The sequence below is a fragment of the Solanum pennellii genome, chromosome 8 (genome assembly GCF_001406875.1).
Source record: "Solanum pennellii chromosome 8, SPENNV200".
Taxonomy (NCBI): Eukaryota; Viridiplantae; Streptophyta; class Magnoliopsida; order Solanales; family Solanaceae; genus Solanum; species Solanum pennellii.
This window is the reverse complement of record NC_028644.1, coordinates 60,649,462-60,676,619: the sequence shown is the minus strand read 5'-3', so window position 1 is coordinate 60,676,619 and position 27,158 is coordinate 60,649,462. Positions and strand designations below refer to the sequence as shown.

The window sequence follows — 27,158 nt, the reverse complement described above, 5'->3', positions numbered from 1 at the left end:
TTTTGAAAAAGGTAATACTTTTTGTAAATTATAAATTTTTAATTTATCCACTTCATAATTAATAAAAATAAAATAGTAAACTCACTACGTCAATTATTATTATCGTAATAAGTGTATCAATTCAAAAGTGAAGTAATTAGGGACAAAGGGAGTAACGGGCAACCGAAGGGATGGATAATCTTTTAGAGGCCAAGAATTTGAAGTTACCAAGAGGGAAGCAAAGCTTAAAAGGTTCCCTTTCTGCCACTGAACCAACAAAACACTGTGTTAATGCGTTCCCAAGTCATTTTTCTTATAATTTAATGGATTTTTCAATACAAATGCAAGATCTGCCCAAAAGTTAAAACTGTAACATCCAATAGACATGTTTGTACTTCTCAAATCATGAGTGAATATAGGATGATCTGCATTTTCAGCCAACACCACTTTGTCAGAAAACCTGCTCTGTGTCAAGGAAATTTATGTACTGGCAAGTATGAACTTTATTCTCTCATTTGTGCACCAGAACAGTCATTTGTGAGATGGACATATGCACAAAATGCTCGTCTCAATTATGCATCCAACAATGCTTTAATAACCCGGCCAAGATTAAAACCAGTGACATCACTTCAATATCGAAGGAATATCGTAGAAATGAGGCATGTTTTTCTGCTGAAGCTCTTCACAATCTTCTGGACTTGCAGCTTTTGGATCAAAGGACGAATGATCTGAAAGTGATAAACCTTGTTTAATACGACCTAGTCTCCTTGAATATAGAACCTGCTTCGTAGTTACTGGCAGCCTAATAGACTGGTATTCTTCAAGGGCAGAGTTCAGATTTTCCACTTCCCACTTCTCTAAGAATTTGCCTAAAACAGCTGCATCCAGTATTGACATGTTTGTACTTCTCAAACCATGAGGAGTAGTAGGATGAGCTGCATCTCCAATCAACACCACTTTGTCCCAAAAAATCTGCTCCAGAGGATCACAATCATATATCACATTCAGGAAAGGCTCCTTAATTTCTTTAATTACTCTGACCAATTCAGGAACCCAAGTCTTCTCAGCTTCTTCATGCATGTTTTGAACCAAGTTTTCACTAACCTTCATAGTAACAGAATTCCCCTGGATTTCATAACAAACTATTGGTTTTCAGAATCAATACTCTCAATATAAACAGAATATAATCAAGATACTGATCTGGAAAAACAAGCATAAAGTAATGGTACCAAAGTCCCCCAGTCTACTCCTCTAGGTAACACTCGAAATGTGTTGAACTTACATCATTAATTGTATATCAGATATGTGGTTCAGAAAATGATCCGTCCATCCACTCTCCAAATCTCTAATTATTATCTGACCTAATGGAACTATATGTTGATCCATTCATGATAAATAACAGTTCTACATCCACTTTAAATCAATCAACTACAAGTCAATTTTGAATCTATTGATATTAGCTATATCACATTGTTTTATTCAGGTCCATATTGTTCCAACGCTCACTAAATAAGAGGTACACACTCCCTTCATTCCAGTGGCAGGATGTTCTCTTTAATCCATTCCAAAAGAATGGAAACTTTCTAAATTTGGAAACAATAACTGAACTTCTCATTTAATATTATGGCATGTTTATGACACAAGTTTCAAAAGTTAAGCTTTTCTTTACGAAACACTCTGTCCAGTCAAACTATGCCATATAAAATGAAACAAAAAAGGTAGCTAACTCTTTTACATTGGTCTTCAGCTTATTAGAACCCACAATTCTCATCTGTTATCAGGGCTAATGTTAACGATCATTCAGGTTAGAAATTACTTTAACAACCATATCACTGGATTTGACAAGCTTATTACCTTGAGGTTTGGTTCGGGCTGATTAATGTACCATATCCAATTGAACCTATGGTTCAATAATTCATAAAATACGCTATGAGTTCCAGAGCTCAGGTCAAAGTACAGGCATTTTCCAAGATCTGGATACACTTTCTTAAGGTTGATAATGGCTTCAGAGTGCTTCTTATTAGAAAAATCAAGAACCCCTCTCCACGCACAGTAACCTGAATATCTAACAGAACATAGAAGTCACTAAAAACACCAAACTGATGCATTTCATTGACTAGAAGACGGGAAAAGAAGAACATTAATTTACTTTATAAACTAACCTCAGCTTAAGGTCAGGAAGGAAATGTTGTCTGATTGAAGACAGACAACCATCGGCAGCAATAAGCAAATCAGCAACAATGTTGATTGTAATACCCGTTTCAAGAACTTTAGTTTCGACTTTCACTTTTGATTTGTCATCATACAAGGAAAAGGAGAGGAACAAATAACCCCATAAGACAATATCTAGCGGTAGTGCACCGCACAAAAGGCTATGGAGATCAGCCCAATAAGCTGCTCTGAAATTAAAATGCTCATCCCTTGCCAATGTCTGGCTCACTTTTGTTTCTCCATCAGTTGCCTGGTTCTGTAGTTGATCATAAGTAGTATTGATAGAAGATCTATTAAGTTAATAGTTCAAGAAAACATCAAATAACAGTAACAAGTTTAACTACTGTATTTTATATAAAAAAAATCTGAGGAAACCAAAAAAAGGATTACAATAATAGAGCACAAACTCAATTTTAAAAAAATGGAGAAATCCTATTGGTCGAGTGTCATGAACTTTCAACTTGTTGGTGTGGTTTCGATTCCTCACCTTGTAATCTATCTCCCCATTTTCCCCTTACCCCAAATCTCAATTTGAAGTAAAAAAATCAATATAGCTGGGGAAAGTAACTACTCTATAACTTACTTGATCGATGACGAGAGGCAAGGTAGTTTGTTGGAGGAGTTGGGGTTGTTGAATCCAAGATTGAATGATTTTGTGAGAAAAAGGGTCAATTCCAAGGCCAGCACCAGTGGGGCTACCAGTTGGAGGTTGTGGAGTTTTCTCAAGAACCACAACATCCCAACCAGCTGTGATGAGAGCATGTGCACAGCATATACCTGCTATGCTGCCTCCAACAATCACTGCTTTCGGTTTCCCCATTTGTTTTCTCTCTCTTTTCTGCAAAAAAAAGCCTTTGGTCTGGGTGTGCTTGTACAAGTTTAGAATCCTATCATACAGTATGGTTATTATTTTCTCGGTTCAATTTTATCCATTTTTATTTGTCATATTAATATTTTTAAAAATTAATTTGATAAATTTTTAAAATTAAATTGAATTATATTAATTTAATATTTTAAATAAAAAATTAAAAATTTTAGTTCTGATATATAATGATGGAAGTGATTATAAGCCACAACATTAATTAACATTCAAAGTCCTAAACATTGAAACTTCTTATCAATAGTTATACTAAATATAAAGTTTGTTATGCAGCGCAATTATACAAGCTATAACTATAACATATATGTGATTTTTATATTTGTTAAACCTAAAATTTACTCGATTTTTAAACTTGGTGATTTCTCTCTATTTGTTTTTGTTTAGATGGGCAAAATTATATGTTATTTGGGAATTAATTAAAATACACACCAACTCACTCAAACTAAAAAAAAGAAAGAAAATGAAAGACGTTTTTATTTCTTCATAATGAATAGAATATTCTATACAGTAAGCAAGTCATATTTCATATAGCAATAAGCTCTATATTACTATTATAACAAAATGTAACTTTAAATGATTGGTAATACTACTAAAATTTACTATAATTTTAAGGTAACAATAAAGAAAAAGACATTGACTAAACTGTTTAGGAAATAAGCCAAAGAGTTGGAATCCTAAATAGTTTAGGATTTGTGTCCTAATTCATATAGGAATAGACTTTCTAATCCTAGTCTAATTTGATCCGTTAGTCTTATTAAATAAGAGTTTTGTGTTCATTCTTCTATTGCTTAATACGGAAATTGGGAACATGAGTGACAAAAGAAGAGTTGGTATTCATTTGAGTTTCGATGCACCTGATGAAAGAGACGGTGTTGCAAGTGGCAATGATGATGGAGAGGATAATATGGGAGAAGAGTCGGCGAATCTGACAGGGAGGAAGAAAAAGTTATTTGAATTGAGGTTAAAAATGAACGAGGCAAGAAAAGCGAATCAATCTGCAATGGTAGCAGAGAAGAAAAAAACAGAAGTTCCACCTGCAGAGTCTAGCAGGGGAATGTTTAAGCAAAAATGGATTGAACAGAGGAACAAGAAAATTGGGAATTCATTGGATGCTGATGGGTTAGATATGAGCAAAACATACATGCTAGATTCACAAGAGTCAGCAGAGGCAAAGTATAATAGAATGAAGGAAGCTGATCGAGATGCTTCTAATATCCAGTATGGAAAGGCACCAAAATTATCAGACGATAAGATAGAGAGGATGGTGAAGGAGCTCAAGGACAGGGACGAGAAGCACCAATCATTTAGTCGGAGGAGAAAGTTCCATGAAGAGAAAGACATTGACTCTATTAATGATCGTAACGAGCACTTCAACAAAAAGATTGAGCGTGCCTTTGGAAAATACACCTTGGAGATCAAGAATAACCTTGAGAGAGGAACTGCTTTACCTGATTGAGATGTTCCTTTGCTCTCTTGCTTTCCTGCATCATGATTTTAGATAATGTGAATTTCTATTTATAAACCAGATACAAATGAATTATAATATATCACAATAATATAGACACTTTTATTGTCATTGTTCACTCATCAAATTTGTCTCCGAATAATCTTAATAAATAAATAAAAAGATACAACAACTTTGACTTGCAAATCTACAAGCATAAGCATAAACAATCTTGTCCATAATATCTATAATAACTTGTTTTGACACCATTTGTGTTTGCACTGCCTATTTAAAGCTTTTTGCGCCCTATTACGATGCTGTTTGTAGAGATAAAAAGTTGAATGACAACATTGGGCAACTATCTTTTCTTTTTCACCATCTTCGAGCCTTTCCTCCATCCCAAAATCCATTTTGGAGATCCTTGAAGTTTCGCCAATTTGTCAATTACTTGTATGATCAAAACTTGAAGGCAATTCAACCAAACAAAGTAAAATGTGAAATCTATCATGATACTGCGACCTGCATAACATTTAAATGGTAAAGATTGCCAAATTAGTTGATTTAAAACCAAACAAATCAAAGGTAGATTGCTTAAACATGCAGGGTATAGGCCAATGACGAACAACTTGAAGCTTAGCATTCACCAAAGCATGCTCCTTAATGATCAATTCAAAGTTCATAATACATTATTCATCACTATAATTGCAAGAGTATCATAGTAAAACTCCCAGTATTTTCCATTCCATTAAGTAAAGACAAGTAAATAGAGGGGTATACATGATTCTTTCACGACTCGAGGTGTTAATTTACTTATTTAAAATATAGCCCCCCTTTACTAGATAGATTGCAAAAGGGAGGGCTGAGTGGTTGAGGCATAGGAATAACAACATGAAAATCCTAAGTTCATATTGTTAGGATCGAATTCACGCACACACACTAGATGAATGAAGAACACAAGAGCTTTCAAGAGAAAGAGATGAGAAATCTAGAGAGAGAGAGAAAACCCAATTTTTCGTGGTAAAACCCCGTGAGTAAACTTCCACGGCGGTGAGGTATATTTATATTAATAAATCAGAGTATTTTTGGTTACAGAGAATAAATAGGAAAGCCTAAAATAGAGAATAAATAGGAAAGCCTAAAATAGAGAATAAATAGGAAAACCTAAAATAGAGAATAAATAGGAAAACCTAAAATTAATCAGGCTCCACTACCTAACAATTCTCCCACTTGGAGACTGACTCAGTCATTCAAAAAATACATTCTCAAAAAAATCTCTTCATCATCAACATCTTTACCGCACCGCAACATCTGTAGCAACAACTACAGAAGACCAACCGAGGTTTTACATAACCTCAGTTTCCCAACATCAACACATTTCGTCAACATGTCTGCCGGGTTCTTTGCACCCTCTATCTTCTCCAAGCACATATCACCATCCTCCACTTCCCTGCGAGTGAAATGGTATCGCCTTCTGATGTGCTTTGTCTTCGAATGATAGACTGGATTTTTCACCAACTGTATGGCACTCTGGCTATCTGAGTAAAGAATCTTCTCGCTCTGCTTCTTGCCCAATTCCTCAAGATAATCTGCCAGCCATATCATCTCTTTCCCAGCTTCAGCTATTGCCACATACTCAGCTTCAGTAGATGAAAGAGAAACACACTTCTGAAGCCTGGACATCCAACTCACTGCTGTTCCACCTATGGTGTAAATGTACCCGGATGTACTCTTGCTCGAGTCAACATCCCCACCAAGATCAGCATCCACAAAACCCTGTAGAGTCACCTTGCCTTTGCCAAAACAAAGTGAAGTACTGGATGTACCTCTCAGATATCTCAGAAGCCACTTCACAGCTTCCCAATGCTCTTTCCCAGGGTTCGCCATGTACCTGCTAACAACTCCCACTGCATGTGCTATATCAGGTCTAGTGCAGACCATAGCATACATCAAACTACCAACTGCTGAAGCATATGGAACAAGTGCCATGTGATCACGCTCCTCGGCAGTCTTGGGTGACTGCTCCTTTGACAATTTAAAGTGATTTGCCAATGGAGTAGTCCTGGGTTTAGCATCATTAACCCTGAATCTGCTCAGCACCTTCTCAATGTACAACTCCTGAGATAGATTTAAAGTGCCAGCAGATCTATCCCGAGAAATCTTCATCCCCAAAATCTGCTTTGCTGGACCCAAATCTTTCATCTCAAACGCTGCAGACAACCTTGTCTTCAGATTGTTAATCTCCCTCATACTAGATCCTGCAATCAACATATCATCCACATACAAGAGTAGAAAGACATATGAATCAGTGTATTTCTTGAAGTAACAACAAGGATCCTTTTCAGCTTTGCAGAATCCACTCTTGGTCATGAAGGAGTCAAACTTCTTGTACCACTGCCTTGGTGCTTGCTTTAGTCCATACAAGCTCCTGGTGAGCTTGCACACCATGTGTTCCTTGCCTGGAACCACAAATCCTTCCGGTTGCTGCATATAGATCTCTTTGTCCAGATCTCCATGTAAAAACGCTGTTTTTACATCCATTTGCTCTAGATGCAAATTCTCCGATGCAACAATACTCAACAGAATTCGAATAGAGGTTAACTTCACAACAGGAGAGAATATTTCAGCATAATCAATACCTTTCCTTTGTGAATATCCTTTAACCACTAAACGAGCCTTGAACCTTCTTTTGCCATCTGGTTCAGTCTTGATTCTGAACACCCACTTGTTCAGCAAAGCTCTCTTCCCTGCAGGTAGCTCAGTCAACACCCATGTGTCGTTCTTCTCAAGTGACCTCATCTCATCATCCATGGCTTGCTCCCACTTGATCGAATCCTCCACCTGTAGGGCCTCATCAAAAGACTCTGGTTCCCCCTCATCAGTCAGCAATAGATAGTGTAATGAAGGTGAATACCTATCTGGTGCCCTGATGGATCTGGATGATCTCCTTAACACCTGCTCAGGTGTAACTTGCTCCACTTCAGATTCTTCAGTAGGAGTTGGTTGAGTATCTGCTTCGACATCTCTGGGGTTACTCTTCTCCAACTCAACCTCAACTCCCACTTGCTTTGTAATCTCTAGAACCTTCTGCTCTCTGTCCTTGTACAGGACAGACTCATCAAATGTCACGTCACAATGTCTCAGGATCTTTCTGTTCTTGTCATCCCAAAACCTGTAACCAAACAAATCAGAACCATATCCTATGAAGTAACACTTCACAGCCTTGGCATCAAGCTTGTCTCTCTTTTCTGGATCAACATGAACATAAGCAGTGCAACCAAAAGTCCTCAAGTGTGAGTACTTGAGTTCTTTTCCTGTCCACACCTCCTCTGGAATCTTGAACCCTAAAGGAACTGATGGTCCCCTGTTGATCAAGTATGCAGCTGTGCTCACAGCATCCGCCCAAAGTGTTTTGGGCAGCCCACAGTGTATCCTCATACTCCTTGCACGCTCATTCAATGTTCTGTTCATCCTCTCAACAATTCCATTCTGCCTTGCCTTACCAGGAACTGTTCTCATCAATCTGATTCCCTCAGCTGCACAGAATGCCTTGAACTCTGATTTGTCATACTCTCCTCCATTGTCAGACCTTAGGCATTTGACTTTCAAACCGGTCTGATTCTCAACTTCAGCTTTCCACTTCTTGAAAGTTGCAAACACATCTGACTTATGCTTCAAGAAGTAAACCCATACCTTCCTGCTGAAATCATCAATGAAGGTAACATAGAATCTGGATCCTCCAAGTGATGATACTGGAGATGGTCCCCAAACATCTGTATGGACCATTTCCAACCGCACTTTCTTTGGCTCTCTAGGAGTCTTTGTGAAGCTTACTCTTTTCTGTTTGCCCATAACACAGCTCTCGCAAAGACCCATATCAACAGACTTCAGACCCTCTAATGCTCCTTTTGCAACCAGCATCTTCATTCCTTTAGTACTCATGTGTCCAAGTCTGTTGTGCCACAGACATGAACCGGAAGCACCTTCAGCAACAGCGGCCATGTTTATACACCCTGCAGTGGTGTACAAGGTTCCAGATTTGGTGCCACGAGCTACTACCATAGCACCTTTCACGATCTTCCACGAACCTTTCCCAAACTCTGCTGCATATCCCGTGCTATCCAACTGACCAACAGAGATCAGATTTTTCTTGATCCCAGGAATATATCTGACATCCTCCAATGTCCACTGGTTTCCCGAGGTGGTCTTTATGCAAACATCCCCCTTTCCTTCAATCTCTAAGGCTTTATTGTCAGCAAGATATACTTTTCCAAAATTTCCAGATTTGAAATTTTGGAACAACTCCTTGCTTGGAGACGAATGGAAAGATGCACCAGAATCCAAAATCCATGATTCAACCGGGCTGTTTACACTAAGGATTAGAGCATCCCCAATGTCCTCTGCTGAATTTACAGAATCATTGTCATCTCCAAATTTCTGATTCTGTTTCTTCTTTGGCTTTGTACAGTTCGTCCAAAAGTGCCCTTTTTCTCCACAGTTCCAACAAGTCACGTTTGATCTGTTCAGGGATTTTCCTCGATTCTTTGATTTTGATCGACCATGTTGATTTTGGCCTTTCGTCTTACTTCTCCCCCTTCGATCAACGCTGAGAGCACTGCCCGATGAATCTCCCACTTCTCGTTTGCGAATACTTTCGCTAAGAACAACATCACGGATTTCATCAAACTTCAGTTTCTCAGATCCACGGGAACTGCTAATCGCAGCAACAACAGTATCCCAAGACTCGGGCAGAGATGACATCAAAATCAACGCCTTAATTTCATCTTCGAAATTAATATCCACAAAATTGAGTTGACTCACAATCATATTGAACTCGTTTATATGATCAGAAACGGATCCATTCTCAGACATCTGTAAATTGAACAATCTACGCATCAAATATACCTTGTTCATAGCCGATGGTTTTTCATACATGTTTGACAGTGCCTTCAACAGACCGGACGTAGTCTTCTCCTTCACGATGTTGAACGCCACGTTTCTTGACAAAGTCAACCGGATCAACCCTAGAGCCTGGCGATCCTTGAGTTTCCACTTCTCCTCCGTCATGGATTCCGGCTTCACCCCGGTCAACGGTTCGTGAAGATCTTTCTGGTACAGATAATCTTCGATCTGCATCTTCCAGAAACTGAAATCGGATCCATCAAACTTCTCGATTCCAAGCTTTGAACTATCCATCTTCAGTGATCGTGTTGAATCTCCTTAGCTCTGATACCAGTTGTTAAGATCGAATTCACGCACACACACTAGATGAATGAAGAACACAAGAACTTTCAAGAGAAAGAGATGAGAGATCTAGAGAGAGAAAGAGAAAAACCAATATTTCGTGGTAACACCCCGTGAGTAAACTTCCACGGCGGTGAGGTATATTTATATTAATAAATCAGAGTATTTTTTGTTACAGAGAATAAATAGGAAAACCTAAAATAGAGAATAAATAGGAAAGCCTAAAATAGAGAATAAATAGGAAAACCTAAAATAGAGAATAAATAGGAAAACCTAAAATTAATGAGGCTCCACTACCTAACACATATCGCGGTACAATACTATGTGTCAAACACACACATTTGCCCAAACTTTGGTAGGATGGATTCAGCTCGCCTGATGGATTTGTCGAGGTGAAAGCTGGTAATGACACTACCATTACACAAATATAGTTAATAAGGGCAGTCATACAAGACTATCTCCGAGAAAATAGGGGTCCCAGTGCACCAAGTTCCTCTATGCGCAGATCCAAAGAAGGGCCAAACCATAAGGGTCAATTGTATGCCGAGGCTATTTCCACAGCTCAAACCGGTGACCTCCTAGTGAAATGACAACAACTTTACCTGTCAAAAAATCAATCACTAAACATATTCTGCCTTTTGAGTTTTCTTCACTCGCAATTCCCCCCAAATATCAGCGGCATCATCATAGGTGTTTGGACACATATATAGTACTAGTTACTAGTCATATATATGTGCTTATCTGTTTACTAGTCGGGCTCAGGCGTTTCTCAAATCCTACAAGCTAAAAATTTGAATTATACTTCAGGGTGATAAAAAATTCAATTCAATAGCTGTAACAAAAAATTATCAATTACATTTTTTATCCTTTGTAGCGTTTTAAACCTGAAACAAATATCACTAGAAAATTGCACAGTGAAAAATGTAGCATAAGGTGTTATCCACACTGCCACTTACATATTTTAAAAAACAAAAAAAAATGTTCCTATCCTTTAATTACTTCTCTTCTTGTTGTATTCATCCTGAGCTTAGGTTAATTGCTTTATACTAAGGGATTTGCCGTAATTCTAACAGATGGAGCAGCAGCAGCAGTGTTAGAGCATAATGATGGAGGTACATAAAAGCAACTCTGAAAGAAACTGTGCTGAAGAACCTCCACCGCTGTTGGCCTCTTGCAAGGATCCCACGAACAAAGCCAAGTTATTAGATTAATTGCATCCTCTCTAACATATGGGAGTACGTTAGACAGAGTAACACCACGTATCTGTGGAAACTGGTAGTTGATAGCTCCAGCAAGTTCATGTCCATGAGCCCATTCACTCTTTGATGGAGTACCTATAACACTGCATATTCTGTAAATCTCATCTGCTTCACCCAAACCAGGGAATAGAGGACGAAGAGTTAGTAACTCCGCCATTATTGCACCCATTGCCCACATATCAACAGCAGGACCATATATTGGTGATCCTAAAAGAACTTCAGGGGCACGATACCAACGTGTTGAGACATATTCAGTATATGGAGGCTGAGAATTGATCTCCCTAGCAGAACCAAAATCAGCAATTTTTAACATATAATCTTTTGAAACCAACAAGTTCTCTGGCTTAAGATCGCGATGAAAGTATCCTTGTTGATGGATAGATGCAAGACCTTGAAATATTTGGAAGCACCAATTTCTCACTTGTGACTCTACGAAAAAATGAGGCCTATTCTCCATAAGATTATATAAGTTGCACTCCATGTATTCAAACACAAAGTATAATATGTCATTCTCGTTAATCACTTCTTTGAGCTTAACTATATTTGGATGATTCATTCTCCTCAATGACTTGACTTCTCTCAAGTTGATGCATTCTTCCCATGAATAATACTTCTTCTTCATTTTCTTAATCGCAACCACTTCACCAGTCTGTTTATTCAAAGCTCTCCATACATTCCCAAATGAACCATTACCAACTTCCTTAATTATCAAGTACCTTTCCATTAGAACAAACGAAACGTTCTTACGTTGTTCCTCTTCAATTGGAAAAAACAATATTTATCTATTCACTAGGAACTAGTAGTCTAATTCTGGGAAAAAACTTGCCAATGAAGGACTTTCTGGAGTGATTTGAGTAGAGGTACAATTGGTCCATGGCCTAAGTAAAATTAATACACTGAAACTGAACTCTAACAAAGCCACAGAAGAAAGAATGCTTAACTCTACCAAACCCTTAAAAACTGAAGTTTATTTGTTCTTTGTCCTTGAATCTCACGTCCTATTTATAATGCTAAGAAATTAACATAACCAATTCCCATATAAATACTAAGTTCTGAACAAATTAGGATAAGTGACAAAGATACCATATTTAGAATATTAACTAACCAAATTGAATTAGAATAAGGAAACCTTTTTTGAATATGAATTAGGACAAATTAATTTTAGCTAGACATAAAATAAATAAATATCAAATAAAAATTACTCTTAGTTTATTTCCTAAATAACAGAAGAAATATTGTTAAGTTGAAATTTAAAAAATTGGTTTGAAAAATAAAACATAAAAAATAATAATCATTTATTTCCACGCTTTAATGATCATAGCAATAGTCCTAAAAAAGGAGAGAAGTCAGAAACATGAGCTAAAGGCTCTCTCAACTTAAATAAATCTCCATGGTTCTTGCTTTATTGTTACGGAAAAGGGCCTAAAATACCCTTAAAGTATTGGAAATGGTATAAAATTACCCTCCATCCACCTATTGGCTCCAAAATACCCTTTCCACCCACCTTTTGGGTCCAAAATACCCTTGTCATCCACCTTTTGGTTCAAAATTGACCACTTATTTAACGGTTTTATATTTAAACTATTTAAATATTTTTTAAAATACGTGGTGCTCAACTATATGTTATAATTTAACATATTAGTATAATTTATAAATCAATCCACTACCCACCCCATTAATAATTAAATCCCTCTAAATTAATGAACCCGTCACATTATTAATGCAAGCTACTGCCAATTGAGTGTTTTTAAAAATTATAGATCTAAATTATAATACATTCAAGTGGCTGAATAAAAATCACCAATAAACTTAAAAATCTGACTATATTTATCTTAATTATTCTTACGTCTCAATTATGTGATGTTACTTCATAAGTAACTTTTTTTCAAAATAATATATTAAAGTTTTAAAACAAATCATAAATATTTATAAAATTATCTTTAAAAAAAATGCATGAATCAATTCGGGATGCATTACTTCTTTATCTTTAATCATAAAATTCTAATTCTATTTTGAACGAAAGTGTCCTCCTAAATAAGCGGCTCAACCTAAATTTAATTGGGGCGCCGATTCGGACTCGAATAATTTTGAATGTCATTTTCAGAAATCTTAATTTCATCGTGTTTTAGTAGTGTTTATGACGATTTTGATATTATAATGGATTATTAAGTGGGTGAGGTTTAATTAGTAATGAGTGTGTAGTGGTTTGGTTTATAAATTATATTAATAAATTATAATTATAATCAATAATTGAACGCCAAGTATTTCAAAAAATATTGAAAGAGTTTAATTTTAAAACAATTAAAAAAGTGGTCAATTTGAACACAAAGGTGGATGACAAGGGTATTTTGGAGCCAATAGGTGGATGAAAAGGGCATTTTGAAGCCAATAGGTGGATGAAGGGTAATTTTGTACCATTTTCAATACTTTAAGAGTATTTTAGGCCCTTATCCGTTATTGTTATTATTGAATTATTTTTTTATCAAATGGTACCAAATTGTGTCTTGCAAATTAAAATCTCTCACTTCTTAAACTCGCTTGCACTTGTGTAAATCTAAGCTATTAGAAGAACAAGGAAAAATTACGTCGTTAAGAAATTTTATATTATTTAATTATTTATTATAGCTATAGTTTGCTATAATTACCATTCATGACTAATATTATTCATTAATTATGTGGGCTGACTTTTAGTTTGTACAATTAGTCACATTTGTATATGTATAATTCGCCAAAATATACAAATACATATGTATAATATACAATTATCTAATCGATATACATATACAAATTCACCTCTCTCCACTCTCTGCCCTCTCTCCCTCGCATCTCTCTTCCCTCTCCCAAACTCGCTCGTCTCTCTCCTCTCTCAGTATCTCGCTTGTCATATATACAAATGCATATGTATAATATACAATTATCTAACTGATATACATATACAATTCACCTCTCTCCCACTCTTTGCCCTCTCTCATTCGCCTCTCTCCTAATCTCGCTCGCCTTTCTCCCAATCTTGCTCGCCTCTATCCTCCCTCTCCCAATCTCACTTGCCATAAATACAAATACATATGTACAATATACAATTATCTAACCGATATACATATACAATTCACCTCTCTCCCACTTTTTGCCCTCTCTGTCGCCTCTCTCCTCTCTCTCTCCCAGTCTCGCTCACCTATCTCCTCCCCATAACATGTAACTACGAATTGTAATTATCAAACCATAGCTGTGAAGAATAATTAGACTATTTTTGAGTGATTATATATGAATGTTCCCCTTAGAATAACTCGGGGGAATTCATTATATTCCCTTCATACTTACTGAAAGGGTTCTTAAAAATCCATAATTGAGAATTATTAGACTAATCATTTAGTTCTAAGATTTTAAGAAGAATAGAAACAGATAGATATTTTTTTCTTGAAGTTATAATTTGATTCACTTGAAATCAAATAAGTAAATAAATAAATTTTGAAATAATTTTCTTTCATCCTTCAAATCATCTAAAAAAGAACTGTTTTTTCAAGCAACTCAAAAAGAGCTTTTCTTTTCAAAGTAAATGTCCAAAAAAACTTTTTATTTTTCACTTATAAAATTTAAGAATTCTCTCAATTAATTAAGTTAGTTAATAGGTTTTAGCTAACTCTTAGAATAATCGCATGTTAGTGGATGTTTCAAGTGCTTAAAACCTTATTGATCAAATATTAATAAAAACCCTTATCCGTTCTTTAATTTTTTTAAAAACTATTTTTGTTAGAATCATTAAAAGTAAATTTTTCTCGATTTCTCTAGTATTAATTAGTGGCAATTTTGTTTCAAATATTTTTAAGTATTTAGATATTTTAAAGTGATTTTTCATTTGGGGAAAGTAAAATCACGACGACATAATAACTACTCATTCCCAAAATTATTTTTCCTTATGAGGGGAAAAAAACTCCTAAAATTTTCATAACATCACATTTTTCATTAATGACCAATTTTGATAATATTACGTTACTATAATCTGGTTTCGAAATATGTTTCCTTACAAGTCATAATTAACTCTCAAATTATTGTTCACTATTATAAAAAAGTTGTAAAAATAAAATAAAAATAAGACAAATGATAATAGAAATAGAAAGATAAGAGATAGAGAGATTTTTTTATTCTTTCAATATTCAAGTGTTCACCAAATCTTCAAGTGTCTATAATATGAATCCTTATACATCTGTTTATAGTATAACATAGATAAATACAAAATATTAGTCATAAATATGAACATAATGGAGGAGATTATGAAGGTGAAATGTTACCAGAATAATGTTCATAAAGGTGAAGGTTATCTTCATGAGGGAAGTAATGAAGCTAATTAGTGATAGTAACTTCCACATCATAATATTTTTTACTTTTACTAGTCATTTAATATATGAAGAAAAGTTAATTTATTTTTTTCCATAAGACACCGATTAATAGAAATTGTGTAATAAAATAATATTAAATTTAAATATGACAAATAAAAGTGAATGAAGGAGTAATTTTCTATCATCTGTTGAATCTCCGTGATACCAAATACACCTCATTGAAGAGACAAATTAACCATGTGTTGTAGAGCATTCCAGTCTACCTCCTCTCAGCTATCACGCCTCCTAAATGTGTAATTGACGATATTCATAAGATTTTTACAAAATTCATAAGGTTAGGTTTTAGATATTTATTTGATGTTTCCAAAGCGTTATTATTTGCTACGCTGTGGTGAAATTTCAGAACCAAAAGTACCATGTGGACAAATTATACGTAAAAGACAAAGACCACAAGTGGTAGGATGGAACCTAGAGAAGGTCATATTGGTGTCACCATTGCATTATTTGATGTCAATATCACATAATCAATGTCAACTGGAACTATATGATGAAGGGTGGAAGATTAATGCTCTGGAAAGTAATTTCAATGAGGATACATGCAACCACATATGCAATACCCAAGGAAGGAAGAGATCACATATGATTGGTGGAAATCCCAAATTGAAGCCAATGTTTAAAGCACTTCCTGCTTTTATAAATTGGCAAATTTGGAAAAGGAGGAATGTGATAGAAACATGGTGGAAATATGTCAATAACCTCAATGATTTTGGAGATACATAGAAAAATCTATTTATTTACAAAGAGTAGATATACATGATTAAACAATGTACCTCAAAGTTGGCCTTAGGTTGTCAAATATCTTTTTAAAAGTGATAATAAAATAAAGTTTTAGTATTTATTCTTTTCTCTCTTTGCCAGATAAGCATTCAGAGAAATATTAATTTCAGTTTTAAACACTTCGGGGGTGATAGAATTTTTGTAAAATTAAAACGTGTAATTAAAAAACTAAATATAGTTAGGGAGACTTTTGACCATTTTCTCTAATATTTATACATTTCAATCATTCATCTTTCATAGCAAATTGATTTTTTTAATCCTAATCAATTTGAGTCTCCTCTAAATAGTTTTAAATTCTAGGTATAAGCTACTTTCGGCATTTCAAGCCTTTTGATATATTATTCAGTTGGAACAATTTGCATGTGTGGTAGGTCAAATTTTGAGAATTTCAATGGACAAAAGGTCAAATCTTTCTCTAAATAACTCAAAATTTATAACCTCCTCTTGACATTTCAATAATTTTGATATATTATTCATTCGAATTGATTCATATTTACAATATGTCAAATTTTAAAACTTATGCTTCGAATTTACATTTTTTTTTTCGGTGTCTAAGCGTGTCACTATTCTAAAGAAGTACAAAAAGCAAAAGCTTTATAAGTATGATTTTGGAGCGCTCTACTACATTCGGTCCGAATAACAGATGATAATAATCCTTTAAAAACTCAAAATCGAATGACGCTGCCTCAAAATAAGTTTCTTCTTAAGTTATTTTAGTCTCACATCATAATCGACACAACTCCTAGAGATGATGCGATTAGACATTTTAACTTTCAATTAGTATATCCTTCCTAAATAAACTAGTTTAGGTCCAGCCAAAAGGGTATGTAGCAATGTGATGAACCATTATAAGTCACTAAGTCAGGCTCCAACCAAATCTTTTCTTCTCCCTCCTCCACCGCAACCCTTTTGAGCCATTTACAGTGTCTAATAATCTCTCAACAGACAATGGGTGCGGGGCGTGAAATGTTAATCTCCTTGGACAATGTAAGGGACAAGAACATGATGCAACTGAAGAAGATCAACACTGCACTATTCCCAATTCGTTACAATGATAAATACTACTCTGATGCGCTCGCCTCTGCTGATTTCACCAAGCTAGGTTCGTTTTCACTTCTGGGTTTTCCTTTTTTTTATTTTCTTATCTGGGTTTTCTGGAACGGTCGAAATCAAGTCAAGTTGCTTTTTTTTATCGATTAATTTTCATAATTTCTGGAGTGTAATACAGTTTAGTTGACAAATCGAAGTGGTGTCAAAAGTTTTTGGGATAAAGGACTAACAATTTTGGTTCTTCAGCATCATAGTAGGAATACATTTCCTTTCATCAAAATCTATAATCTTTTCCCTTTTGTCTCTCTAGTCTCTATATGTGGTGCTGTTTATAGTGTTACTTGTGGTGGGGTGAGTCAAGTTTTTCTTTTTGTGTATTTCCTATACATTGTGAAATAGCATATTGTCTTTTTCTTTTTTCCATTTTGATGTTTGTGTTGAGGATTCATGTTATTTGAGGTCATGTAGTTGTTGTTGGATGTTTTGAGGGTTGATACAATTTCAAATATGCTTGTTGATTGTGGATGAAGGTAGAAGGTTGGTAGGTAGTTCAGACTTCAGAGTTGTCTTATTACTAGCCTATTCTTGTATTTGGCTTGGTGGTAGTATTGAGCACCGTCTCAGTTATGGTATTAGCCTATTCATATAGTCTTTGTCTTGTGGTACCTGATATCACATGGTATTATTGTAGTTCTTACTTTTAATATCTCGTAATGTCAGTTGTTTAGTGCAATTATCACACTATTTTGTTGGTCCAACGCGTTAGTCGTTATGTTTTATACACTGTTTTCTTCTTCTTCTTCTTTGTATTTGAATTTGCTGCACTTGAGCCAAGGGGATTTCGAAAATTTATGTTGCTCAAACTCTTCAAAAATGTCGATAGGTGCGTGTGGGATCCTCCAAAAATAGTACTTTTAAAGGATCCGGCAGGGTGCGGTAATATGCCGAGCAACTTAGTCGGAACAGCCTCACTATCTCGAGGTAGTGGTAAGGTCTGTACACACACTACCTTCCCGTGACCCACTTATGGTATTTCAGTGGGTATGTTATTGTTGTTGTTCTATGGGCACCGGGTTGTTTTATCGTTTATTTGGTTCTTACCCGTGTTTATGACTTAAGATATTGATATTGACATAAAATTGATAAGAGTATGGAATTTTATATCAATTTAGAGCTTTTTCATATGGGGTCCATTCAGGAAGCTAATTTTCTTATAATTCTCTTACATAGCGAGAAACTAGCTGATGCACAACATGTACTACACTTCAATTCACTCTGCTACATCAAAAAGAGGTATCGTATATATTCTATCAACCAAATTTAGTTATCTTTTGTTATCAAGTGAGAAGCTTCAAATGGGTTACTTAAGGTGAACCTTCAAATGTGTAACCTGAAGTCTTGAACTATACACTTCAATTTTTCATGCTGTTATTTTGACACCAGTTTCCAACACTATGCCATTATTTTAGTAACTTAAACCTGAACCAAAGAAGCAACAATAGGTGTCTCTGTAAACGACAGTTAGGTAACAGACATATGTTTGTTTCATGCCGATGAAAACATGTAGGCCAATGTAAATGATGCAATACAGTATATACTATATAGAAGGTAAACCTATTTGTCTGCACTGTTTCACAAGCATGTTGAAGGTCAAGAAGTTCAGGGGACAAAGGGATAGCAAAGGAAGATGCCAAATGAAGAGTGTGTGCAGCGGTACAACTCAAGACTAGTTCCATTAAAAAGAATGAAACTGCAGCTTGTAGTAAGGAGTTTTACCCTGCATAAGTTTAGGTTTAAGTGGTTAAGCTTAAGTGGTTAGAGGACTCTCAGAGGGGCAAAGGAGGTGACCAGAATTGGAGTCTTAGCTGCATTACATGATTTAACCCTCTGGCATATTTGAATGAAGTTAACTCCAAAGGGTTTAGAAAAATGGGAACCATTTATGATGTCACATCCTTTAGGGCTGCTTGATTTTGCATAACTGGTACTCTAGTCTTCTCTTCTTCTTTGCTAGTTTATCTTGGGTTGAGATCTGACATAGGTCTGCACCATCAAATTGTTGCAATCTCATAAATTTAGACTTATCTGAAACCCAACAAACTCTCACCTCCTTCACTTGCTTACACACATACAACAAATAACTCAAGCCTCCCTTCCCAGTCATCTCATTCACACAATAATTACCATAAAAGATGTGTTATTCATTTCCATCTTCCTCAAAACCCACCCAGTAATGAACATGGGAAGTATTCCCTCCATACCCACTTAGGTTTTTCCTTATATATTTTGGAATAGTTTTTACAATAAGATTTCAATTTTTATAGGCACAATCTTATTACAGTATGGATGTTCATATTTAAAAAGTCTCTCAACAGGAATTATAGCCGGTTTCTACAGTATCCAAAAGTTCGTTGAAACTCAACCTCAAATTATCTGAATAGTTGCTTAAAATTTACTGATCACCTAGGAATTTGAATTAGAACCTCTTTCCGGAACAGAAAAGTATTGCCTCAGTCGCATTATGGCTAATGGCATATTCTGCCTGTACTAAACCTAGCTTCACACCAACAACATATTTGGAGCCATGACTCTCATATGACTGAGTAATTTGAGGTTTGAGTATCCAATGCTTATTTTCTCTTTTCTTGTATATAGCTAGGCTATTTGTTGGTTGATTTATTTATTTATTGCAGTGTGAGACATGAGTTTCTTAGGGAAGAAAGAATTCCAGGGAGTGTAGTGAAGAAAAACTTGTTCGGTGTGAGAGAGCGGGTAAGAGAGAGCGATGCATTATGAAGATGGCGAGAAGGTAGTCTGAACAAGGAGTGGGCCTGAATGATGAAGCTCTTTCCAATGGTATTATTGGAACAAGGGAAAGAAAGATGAGAAAAAGAGAAAAAGCGAGAATAAAAGCATAAAAGAGGTCTTTTATTTAAAACTGTTTATTGTTTAATTTTAGATTCCACGCTTCTGAAAGTCATGTGTATCACGCGCTTTGTCCAGATCAATTATATAATTGCCACATAAGTAGATTTACATATTTCTAGGTGTTTGGGTGAGAATTCGTAGAGTTGGCGACCAGTAACAGAGCTCTGGCCTCTGTGCATATATGGGTGTCTAATTGGAGATCAGTGGCAATTGCCAATCCTTTTTTTCCATTAAAAAATGTGTTCTGTGAACTTTCAGTACCAAAGCTTGTATAAAACCTAGTTAAAGGGAACTTTTACAGACCGAGACAATAACTCAACAACTCAAGAGCATTAGATCTTACTGCTAAGGCAAAAGCCCTCACAATTTTTATGCAACTGTTTAAGCAACTTAAAAGATCCACTGAAAATGGTTCCTCTCAACTCCCATGGAAATTTATTTCTCCCCATGGAAATTTAAAGGAAAAAAGAATGTATACTCTACATTAGCAGTTATCCACCTTATATCGTTGGACTGAATATAATAACATAAATAAGTAATTATTGTTGCTTGAAGCACTATCTGCTGTTCATTTGGAACAATAGCTAGTGTTTTTTTGAGGAAGTTGAAACAACAGCTAGTTAAAGATATGTTTTTCCTCGTTGTGTTTTTTACAGAATGCAGTCAACACATCTGGCCGTGACTATTTCAATATTCAATTCAAATTTTTTTTCCGGTTTTTCAGCCCCTATTGAGTATTGGGCATCATTGATATTAAGCCCCTATGCGGGTTTCCCTTGTCATTAAATAAAAAGGATAGTAGGGATATTTAGTGAACGTACTATATCTTTTGGAAAAGTTCAACTTGATAATATTGCTGCAAGTAGGTATTGTGTCAATTGTTTATAAAAGCGTATGTGCGTGAAAGAGGTGAGGTGGGGTGGGGCCTGGGGGTTCCCCATAGCATTCAGGAAGATAAGAATGATTGACAGAAGTATGACAGATTTCATAGAGGCTCCACAGGAATAGGTCAGGGAGACACAGTGGGAGTTCATTTACTTTCTGGGCTACTGATGTAAAAACTTTCGCTGCACTTACTGCTCTTGCCTCTTTATCCTCCTTGATAGTATTATAACAAATGTATGTCTAGCTGGTGATTTCTCCAATGTTGACTGCTGGAAATTTCAAAAGTTTGATCTGGTTTAGTTCTTTTGCCTGCAGCATATTATAGTGACATTTGTGTCGGTTCAATTGCGTGTCGACTTGAGAAGAAGGAAGATGGAGCTGTTTGTGTTTATATAATGACTCTGGGTGTCTTAGCTCCATATCGTGGTCTAGGTATTGGTAAGTGATCGACTTATCTTCAGGGTGAATATTAACATTAAACTTTCCTCTGTTTGTTTCATTTTTACCACACAACATTTATGTATTGATGGAGCCCCCAACTTTCAGTACATCTTTTCTCTTGATCCTTTCTTAGTCAGTATCTTTTCTGGTAATCTTTGAGATCTGTCTAAAGGCATATTTGGCTCCAAAGTCCGAACTCTTTAAGATTTGTGACAAAATATTGGATTCTTCTGTTGAAGATGAGTAGCTACAGGGAATCCAATTGACGTCCACTTTCTCCAGATAGCTCATTATAATAAAACTGCTTCTTGTGTATTTTCATCATGTTTCTTTTTACTGTGCAGGTACAAAGCTGTCAAATCATGTTCTTGATCTTAGTACAAAGCAGAATAGCAGAGAGATTTACTTGCATGTGCAGACAAGTAATGAAGATGCCATCAACTTCTATAAGAAATTTGGCTTTGAGGTCACTGATACCATCAAAAACTATTACACAAACATTACCCCACCAGACTGTTATGTCCTAACCAAGTTTATCTCTCAAACAAAGAAATGAGGCTTGACATAGTTTTGAGGTTCTGAAACTTCTGGTTCTAGTTTTTGTTATTTATGGGGTAGTATTCCACAATTTTTGAACTGATTTTGGCTTGATCTTAATGTTCAGCAAGTGGTGTTAACGGTTAAAGATGTAGGAGAGTTCATGGTGAGACAGAATTCTGTTATTGTTTAAGTCGTGATTGATCCGACAATAAGCTTCATAGGTAATAATTGGCTTAAGAGATATCCTTTGACTGCTATCAGGTATTGTAGATTAGTTGTACCGAAAGCTGATCTGGGATGGAAATGTCATCATGGTGAGGAGGAAGAAATGAATGCTGATATGTGATACGTCTATTCCTGTCGTCAATGACATAAAAGCACAAAAACTGGCGAAATACTGATGTTTGATGCATTATCAGAATAAATATTTGCTTGTTACATTCTATAAAATGTACAAGTTTCTATATACATGATTGACCAGTCTTTTCTTGATACAACGAAGATGGTAAGCAACTGAACTATAATGATACTGTATATTACTTGTACTCACAGCAGTGAAGTTATAATGAAACCACATTGATTTCCAAGGTACTGTGGATACTAGTTCAGTAAGCCACACCACCAGAGAAAGTATCGCCATCATGAAGCACAGATTCTGTCAGCCAGTAGCCATCCCAAGACCCGCCAACACGCTGTAAATTGCAAACCATATGTCTGTTATCTTCTTCTTGCTAAGTGAAAACAGGGAAAAGAAGAATGAAAATCCCAGAAACAGATAATGGAAATGTCAAGTGTAGATGACATGTGTCTGATTTAATGTTCCCGTAATTTAGTATGACTGCTTCCAAATTCCCTGTATGTGACATTCAACTAAGAATAGTTGCACACAACCAACCTAAAGCATCACGCCAACTAAGAATAAATATATGTGGGAATAAAGAACACAGACAGTTGCATTGTTCTGTTGCAATACATGTTTATATTTTAAAGTATCTTGGCACTGAATTGGTCATGAAAAGACCTAGCTCAAATTTCCTAAGGTGCTGGAGCAGAAGAGGGCTATGAAAAGCAATGAAGACCACATGGAATACAATACCAGCATGCATCTGGTGGGTGTCTATGGAAGAAAAGAAATAGAAAGTTTTCTGATGGACTACTTTGAAACTGAAGATTTTAATCTGATCTGTATCTTTTTGCCCTCATGTTAGTGTAGAACGGATTTTGTGATGATCTTGAAACCTGTTAACTCTATTAAGACTTCTGTCATGACCCGCCACTTCACTGCTCAAATTTGGCATCCGGATAAGGAAAAAAAAAATCTAGAGTTGTGGACTAGAACTCCCTAGATATTTTCAAGAAGACTATAGAATTTTCTAGAACTTGTAGAGAATTCTAGATTAAGACTAAAGTGTAAATATTGTAGGGACTTGTAAAGTAATTATTATTTACACCTCGGCCCCTCAGACGTAGTATAAATAGAGGGCTTTTCATTTGCAAAATCATCCAACAAAGTTATAAGCAATCTTCCACAAGCAATACAAAGTTTTTTGTTTTTCCAAAGCTCGTATCAGAGCCACGTTGACTGTCATGACCTGCCACTTTACTGCTTAAATTCGGCATCCAGACAAGGGAGAAGAATCAAGAATAGTTGAGGGGAGATTAGTAGAACACTCTATAACTCTCTAGATATTTTCAAGAAGAGCCACATTGACTGTCATGACCTGCCACTTTATTGCTTAAATTCGGCATCCAGAGAAGGGAGAAGAATCTAAAGTAGTTGTGGGGAGATTAGTAGAACACTCTAGATTTCCCTAAATATTTTCAACAAGGTTATAGAATTCTCTAGAATTTTGTAGAGAATTCTACATTAGGACTAGTGTAAATAATAATTACAAGTCCCTACAATATTTACACTTTAGTCCTAATATAGAATTCTCTACAAAATTCTAGGGAATTCTATAGCCTTCTTGAAAATATCTAGAGAATTCTAGAGTGTTCTACTAATCTCACTAGAACTCTAAATTTTGTCCCTTATTCGGATGCCGAATTTGAGCAGTGAAATGGCGGGTCATGACACTTCGCACAGATAGTCAGGAATCTCGAGGACGGTTACCTGACAACTTAGTTTAATGTACAAATCTAGCTTAACCCTGATATGGTGGAATATTAACTAGGTTCCAAATTTGTCCAACACAAGTGGGGCTCCGAGAAGATGTGGAAATTCAACAGTTACAGATAGGGAGATGCAATGGAAGGTTGATCCTGAGTTTCTGTCTTACAGAAGGAATTGCAAGATAATTCCTTCTTTATTAAGTTGTTGACACAAGATGAATCATTGAGGCAATGCATTTTGGAGGCTACAAATTGCAAGCTAAGCTACAGGAAGATGTAGAATTTTGGAGGGAAGGATACAAGCAAAAGGTGTCTTGCCTAAATAACAAAGATCAATCTCCATTTTCACTTTTCTCAAAATATAAGCAGGAAAAGAAATCTTCTTTCGTTAAGATAGGAGTGGATGAATTACTAAAATTTATATATACAAAAAATCTAGTCAAAGAGCAGATCAGTAAACTATATCTAACAGCTTAACGAAAGTCAGAAGCGCCAAAAAAGCTAGTACAAAAGGAGTTGCAATACTTGCTACTTCCTGTGTGAATAAACTAGATTCAAATAACAACACTCACCACAAGCAAAAGAGTTGTTCTATTGTTTAAGAACTTCTATTGCAGCGTCTCATTCTTTCTTAAATTTGTTTGGTCCAATATAAATACAAACAAACTATAGAAGTGTTTACTATGTTGAACAAGTTGAAAGTAATTATAAACATAGATGGAGAATTCTAAACTACATAACAGACTTAATCTTACTCTCTCAATAGTCTAATTTCCACAGTAAGCATATTTTAATAGTAACATTTGAAATGAAAAATCAAAGGGAAACACAGTTAAAGAAATATCGATTCAAATATGCTCAACAGGGAGGTGAGCAATAAAGAACAAACCTGAACCATGGTAAATTGGAAAATTTCTTCTTCCTCAGGTCGAGTGCCACGGACCCAAACACGCTGCTTATACAGAGTCTACATAAGCATAGTGGAAGTTAGACAATTCTTTAGCTTATGCTTGCATAGCCCTTTAACATTTGTTAGCACTTAGCAACATGTAAAACCTGACAAACCTCATTTACATGCAAACTGCTCAAAATCTCCCTCTCCTGATGGCCAAGTAATACCCTATAAGTTGAATGATGAAATATTCGCCTGAATCGTTCAAACTGCACAATAGACAGTAGACATACCAAGTAAAGATAGGTATTAGTAAATGTTGTCTTTTCGTTAATTCATAGAATGACTACAGGCTTCTTTTAGTTGCCGCCTCTGGTGCAGGACCTAAAGAGCATAGATTTAACAGGCAGCTAACTCTTTGAGCAGTCATGGCGATTGAGCCAATATAAAGCAAAAATTAACGATTAAGGAGAAAATTATAACAAAAAAGGCCAAAAAATAGAACAACCAAATTAATATTTTGGTAATGATTACTAACCTGACCCAAGTCAAAAAAGCGTCCGAAGTAGGTAGACCTTTGAAAAGGATCAAATCCAGCAAACTATCACGAGAGGTTAGTTAAAGATTACCAAACAGCCAGCTTCAGCTTGTTATGAACCATCATACTCAAAGAGAAAAAGAGTTCCCGAAATTACTCTGTACATGACTTCAACTCCATAATCGTGATGAGGTTGGTCATTGTACTTCAATGCATCAAGCTGGTTTTGAACTGCTTCTTCTGCACTAAACTATTGCAAAGCCATAAAGTAAATTGATACATAAGCAAGTGCAGAAACCTCCTAAAATCCATGAGTGTTAGAAACTTACACATAATCTTGGACCAAATGGCTTTTTCCTACGAGATTCAAGCCTGCAGCAGATAATGCATAGTTGCAAATAGTTTAATAGAATTTCCCAATAATGGATTATTAAAGATGTAAGTAACTAAAAGTGAAATATCGCCAATTATTTAAGCTTTTAGATGAGGTGGTCATATAATTCAACATGGTATGCAACAAAGATTTTTACCTCAAGTTTCACGGTTTATCACAAATAATTTTCACGCACTTGGCCCAATCTCTGGGAATATACGTGAACTTACTTAACTAAACAAAGCATGATAGAAGCAACGGATACATATAGGCGATTTCAACTTCAGAATCAAGGCTTAGCTTGTTGGTACACTTATATAAGATACAGTGTCTACCAGAGTCTTCGTTCAGTGAGAGATCTGTACATCAGTACAGAAATGTAAGAGCTAAAGAGCCTCCAGTTCTATAAAACTCTCGGTTTATTTCAAAGGATAAATTAGTGGGGATTGGAGTTAAATTGTCCCAAACAAGCAAAATGGACATAATGTATTCGGATAACCAACCCAACTAGTTTGAGATTGAGACTTTGTTCTTGTTGCATCAGTAAGCGTGACGGTGGAAGAATTGTGCTTAAACTTAACTTTTTAACGAATTGAAGTTTTTGAAAGCAGCAGAAAACATCATTATTTCATTTACAGTGGTGGTGGCTGACCTCAACTAGTGGCAACTCAACACTACCCAAGATCAACCAAGGAAACTGGCAACTTCAGTTCACAATTTCTTGTGAACGTAGAATTGACCAAAATTACAGAAAATCAAACAAACTGTAAAAGTATCAACTCAATAAGTCAAAAAGCCCGAGTTCAATCCCTGGGAAGAACCAAAATACTGAATAAATTTGTGATTTTCACTAACTCAATAGCAAAATAAATAACTTCACATCATTTTCACATAAGAAACCAAAAACAACATCTCTGCCTTCACACGATATCGAGTAAGACTAAGTATACACAGTAAACAAGAGAGGGAGATAGAGATGGATACCAATTAGCAGAGAGAAAGTCAGGTACATCGGCAGAAGCAGAGATACGAGGACTGTAAGGCTTAGAAGATCGGAAAGATTTGGGGAAGATAGACAGAGACTGCGGAGATGATGACACAGAGGAGCAAAAGGACATCGTGTGTATGCTTCTCCACACAAAGCTCCGTCGATGATCAATTGAAGAAAAAGCTCTGAATTGCAGCTAATACAACAAGGCTATTAATTTCGGACC

The 27,158-nt window shown here is 35.7% G+C and overlaps 5 protein-coding genes across 7 annotated transcripts; 2 read left to right on the top strand and 3 right to left on the bottom strand.

Annotated features, from left to right (window-relative positions):
* Positions 1-214: 214 nt before the first annotated feature.
* Positions 215-3,078, bottom strand: LOC107026909 (6-hydroxynicotinate 3-monooxygenase). The gene is made up of 4 exons (XM_015228028.2): positions 2,774-3,078; positions 2,142-2,446; positions 1,834-2,044; positions 215-1,104 (listed from the first exon to the last, which is right to left on the bottom strand). Exons 1-4 carry the CDS (start codon positions 3,008-3,010, stop codon positions 604-606), a joined length of 1,254 nt encoding a protein of 417 aa, XP_015083514.1. The 5' UTR covers positions 3,011-3,078; the 3' UTR covers positions 215-603.
* An 800-nt stretch (positions 3,079-3,878) lies between these two features.
* Positions 3,879-4,526, top strand: LOC107027792 (pre-mRNA-splicing factor syf2-like). Its single transcript, XM_027919316.1, has one exon. It carries the CDS (start codon positions 3,879-3,881, stop codon positions 4,524-4,526), a length of 648 nt encoding a protein of 215 aa, XP_027775117.1.
* A 6,256-nt stretch (positions 4,527-10,782) lies between these two features.
* Positions 10,783-11,738, bottom strand: LOC107028187 (cyclin-dependent kinase F-4-like). The gene has a single exon (XM_015229230.2). It carries the CDS (start codon positions 11,736-11,738, stop codon positions 10,797-10,799), a length of 942 nt encoding a protein of 313 aa, XP_015084716.1. The 3' UTR covers positions 10,783-10,796.
* A 5,262-nt stretch (positions 11,739-17,000) lies between these two features.
* Positions 17,001-22,497, top strand: LOC107028434 (N-alpha-acetyltransferase 50). 3 transcript variants are annotated; one of them, XR_001457844.2, is made up of 5 exons: positions 17,001-17,287; positions 21,364-21,486; positions 21,834-22,064; positions 22,154-22,192; positions 22,291-22,497. XR_001457844.2 is itself a non-coding variant. In XM_015229505.2 (4 exons), exons 1-3 carry the CDS (start codon positions 17,134-17,136, stop codon positions 22,043-22,045), a joined length of 489 nt encoding a protein of 162 aa, XP_015084991.1. In that variant the 5' UTR covers positions 17,001-17,133; the 3' UTR covers positions 22,046-22,064; positions 22,154-22,495. The 3 variants fall into 3 exon arrangements, 2 of the variants coding, with proteins under 2 accessions (XP_015084991.1, XP_015084990.1); XM_015229505.2 differs by having other exon boundaries at positions 22,154-22,495; XM_015229504.2 differs by lacking the exon at positions 22,291-22,497 and having other exon boundaries at positions 17,003-17,287; positions 21,834-22,270.
* LOC107028433 lies at positions 22,417-27,127 on the bottom strand. Its single transcript, XM_015229503.2, has 7 exons — positions 26,929-27,127; positions 25,901-25,943; positions 25,729-25,821; positions 25,572-25,634; positions 25,207-25,302; positions 25,031-25,108; positions 22,417-22,721 (listed from the first exon to the last, which is right to left on the bottom strand). The coding sequence occupies exons 1-7, from the start codon at positions 27,060-27,062 to the stop codon at positions 22,635-22,637; spliced, it is 594 nt and encodes a 197-aa protein (XP_015084989.1). The 5' UTR covers positions 27,063-27,127; the 3' UTR covers positions 22,417-22,634.
* Positions 27,128-27,158: the final 31 nt, after the last annotated feature.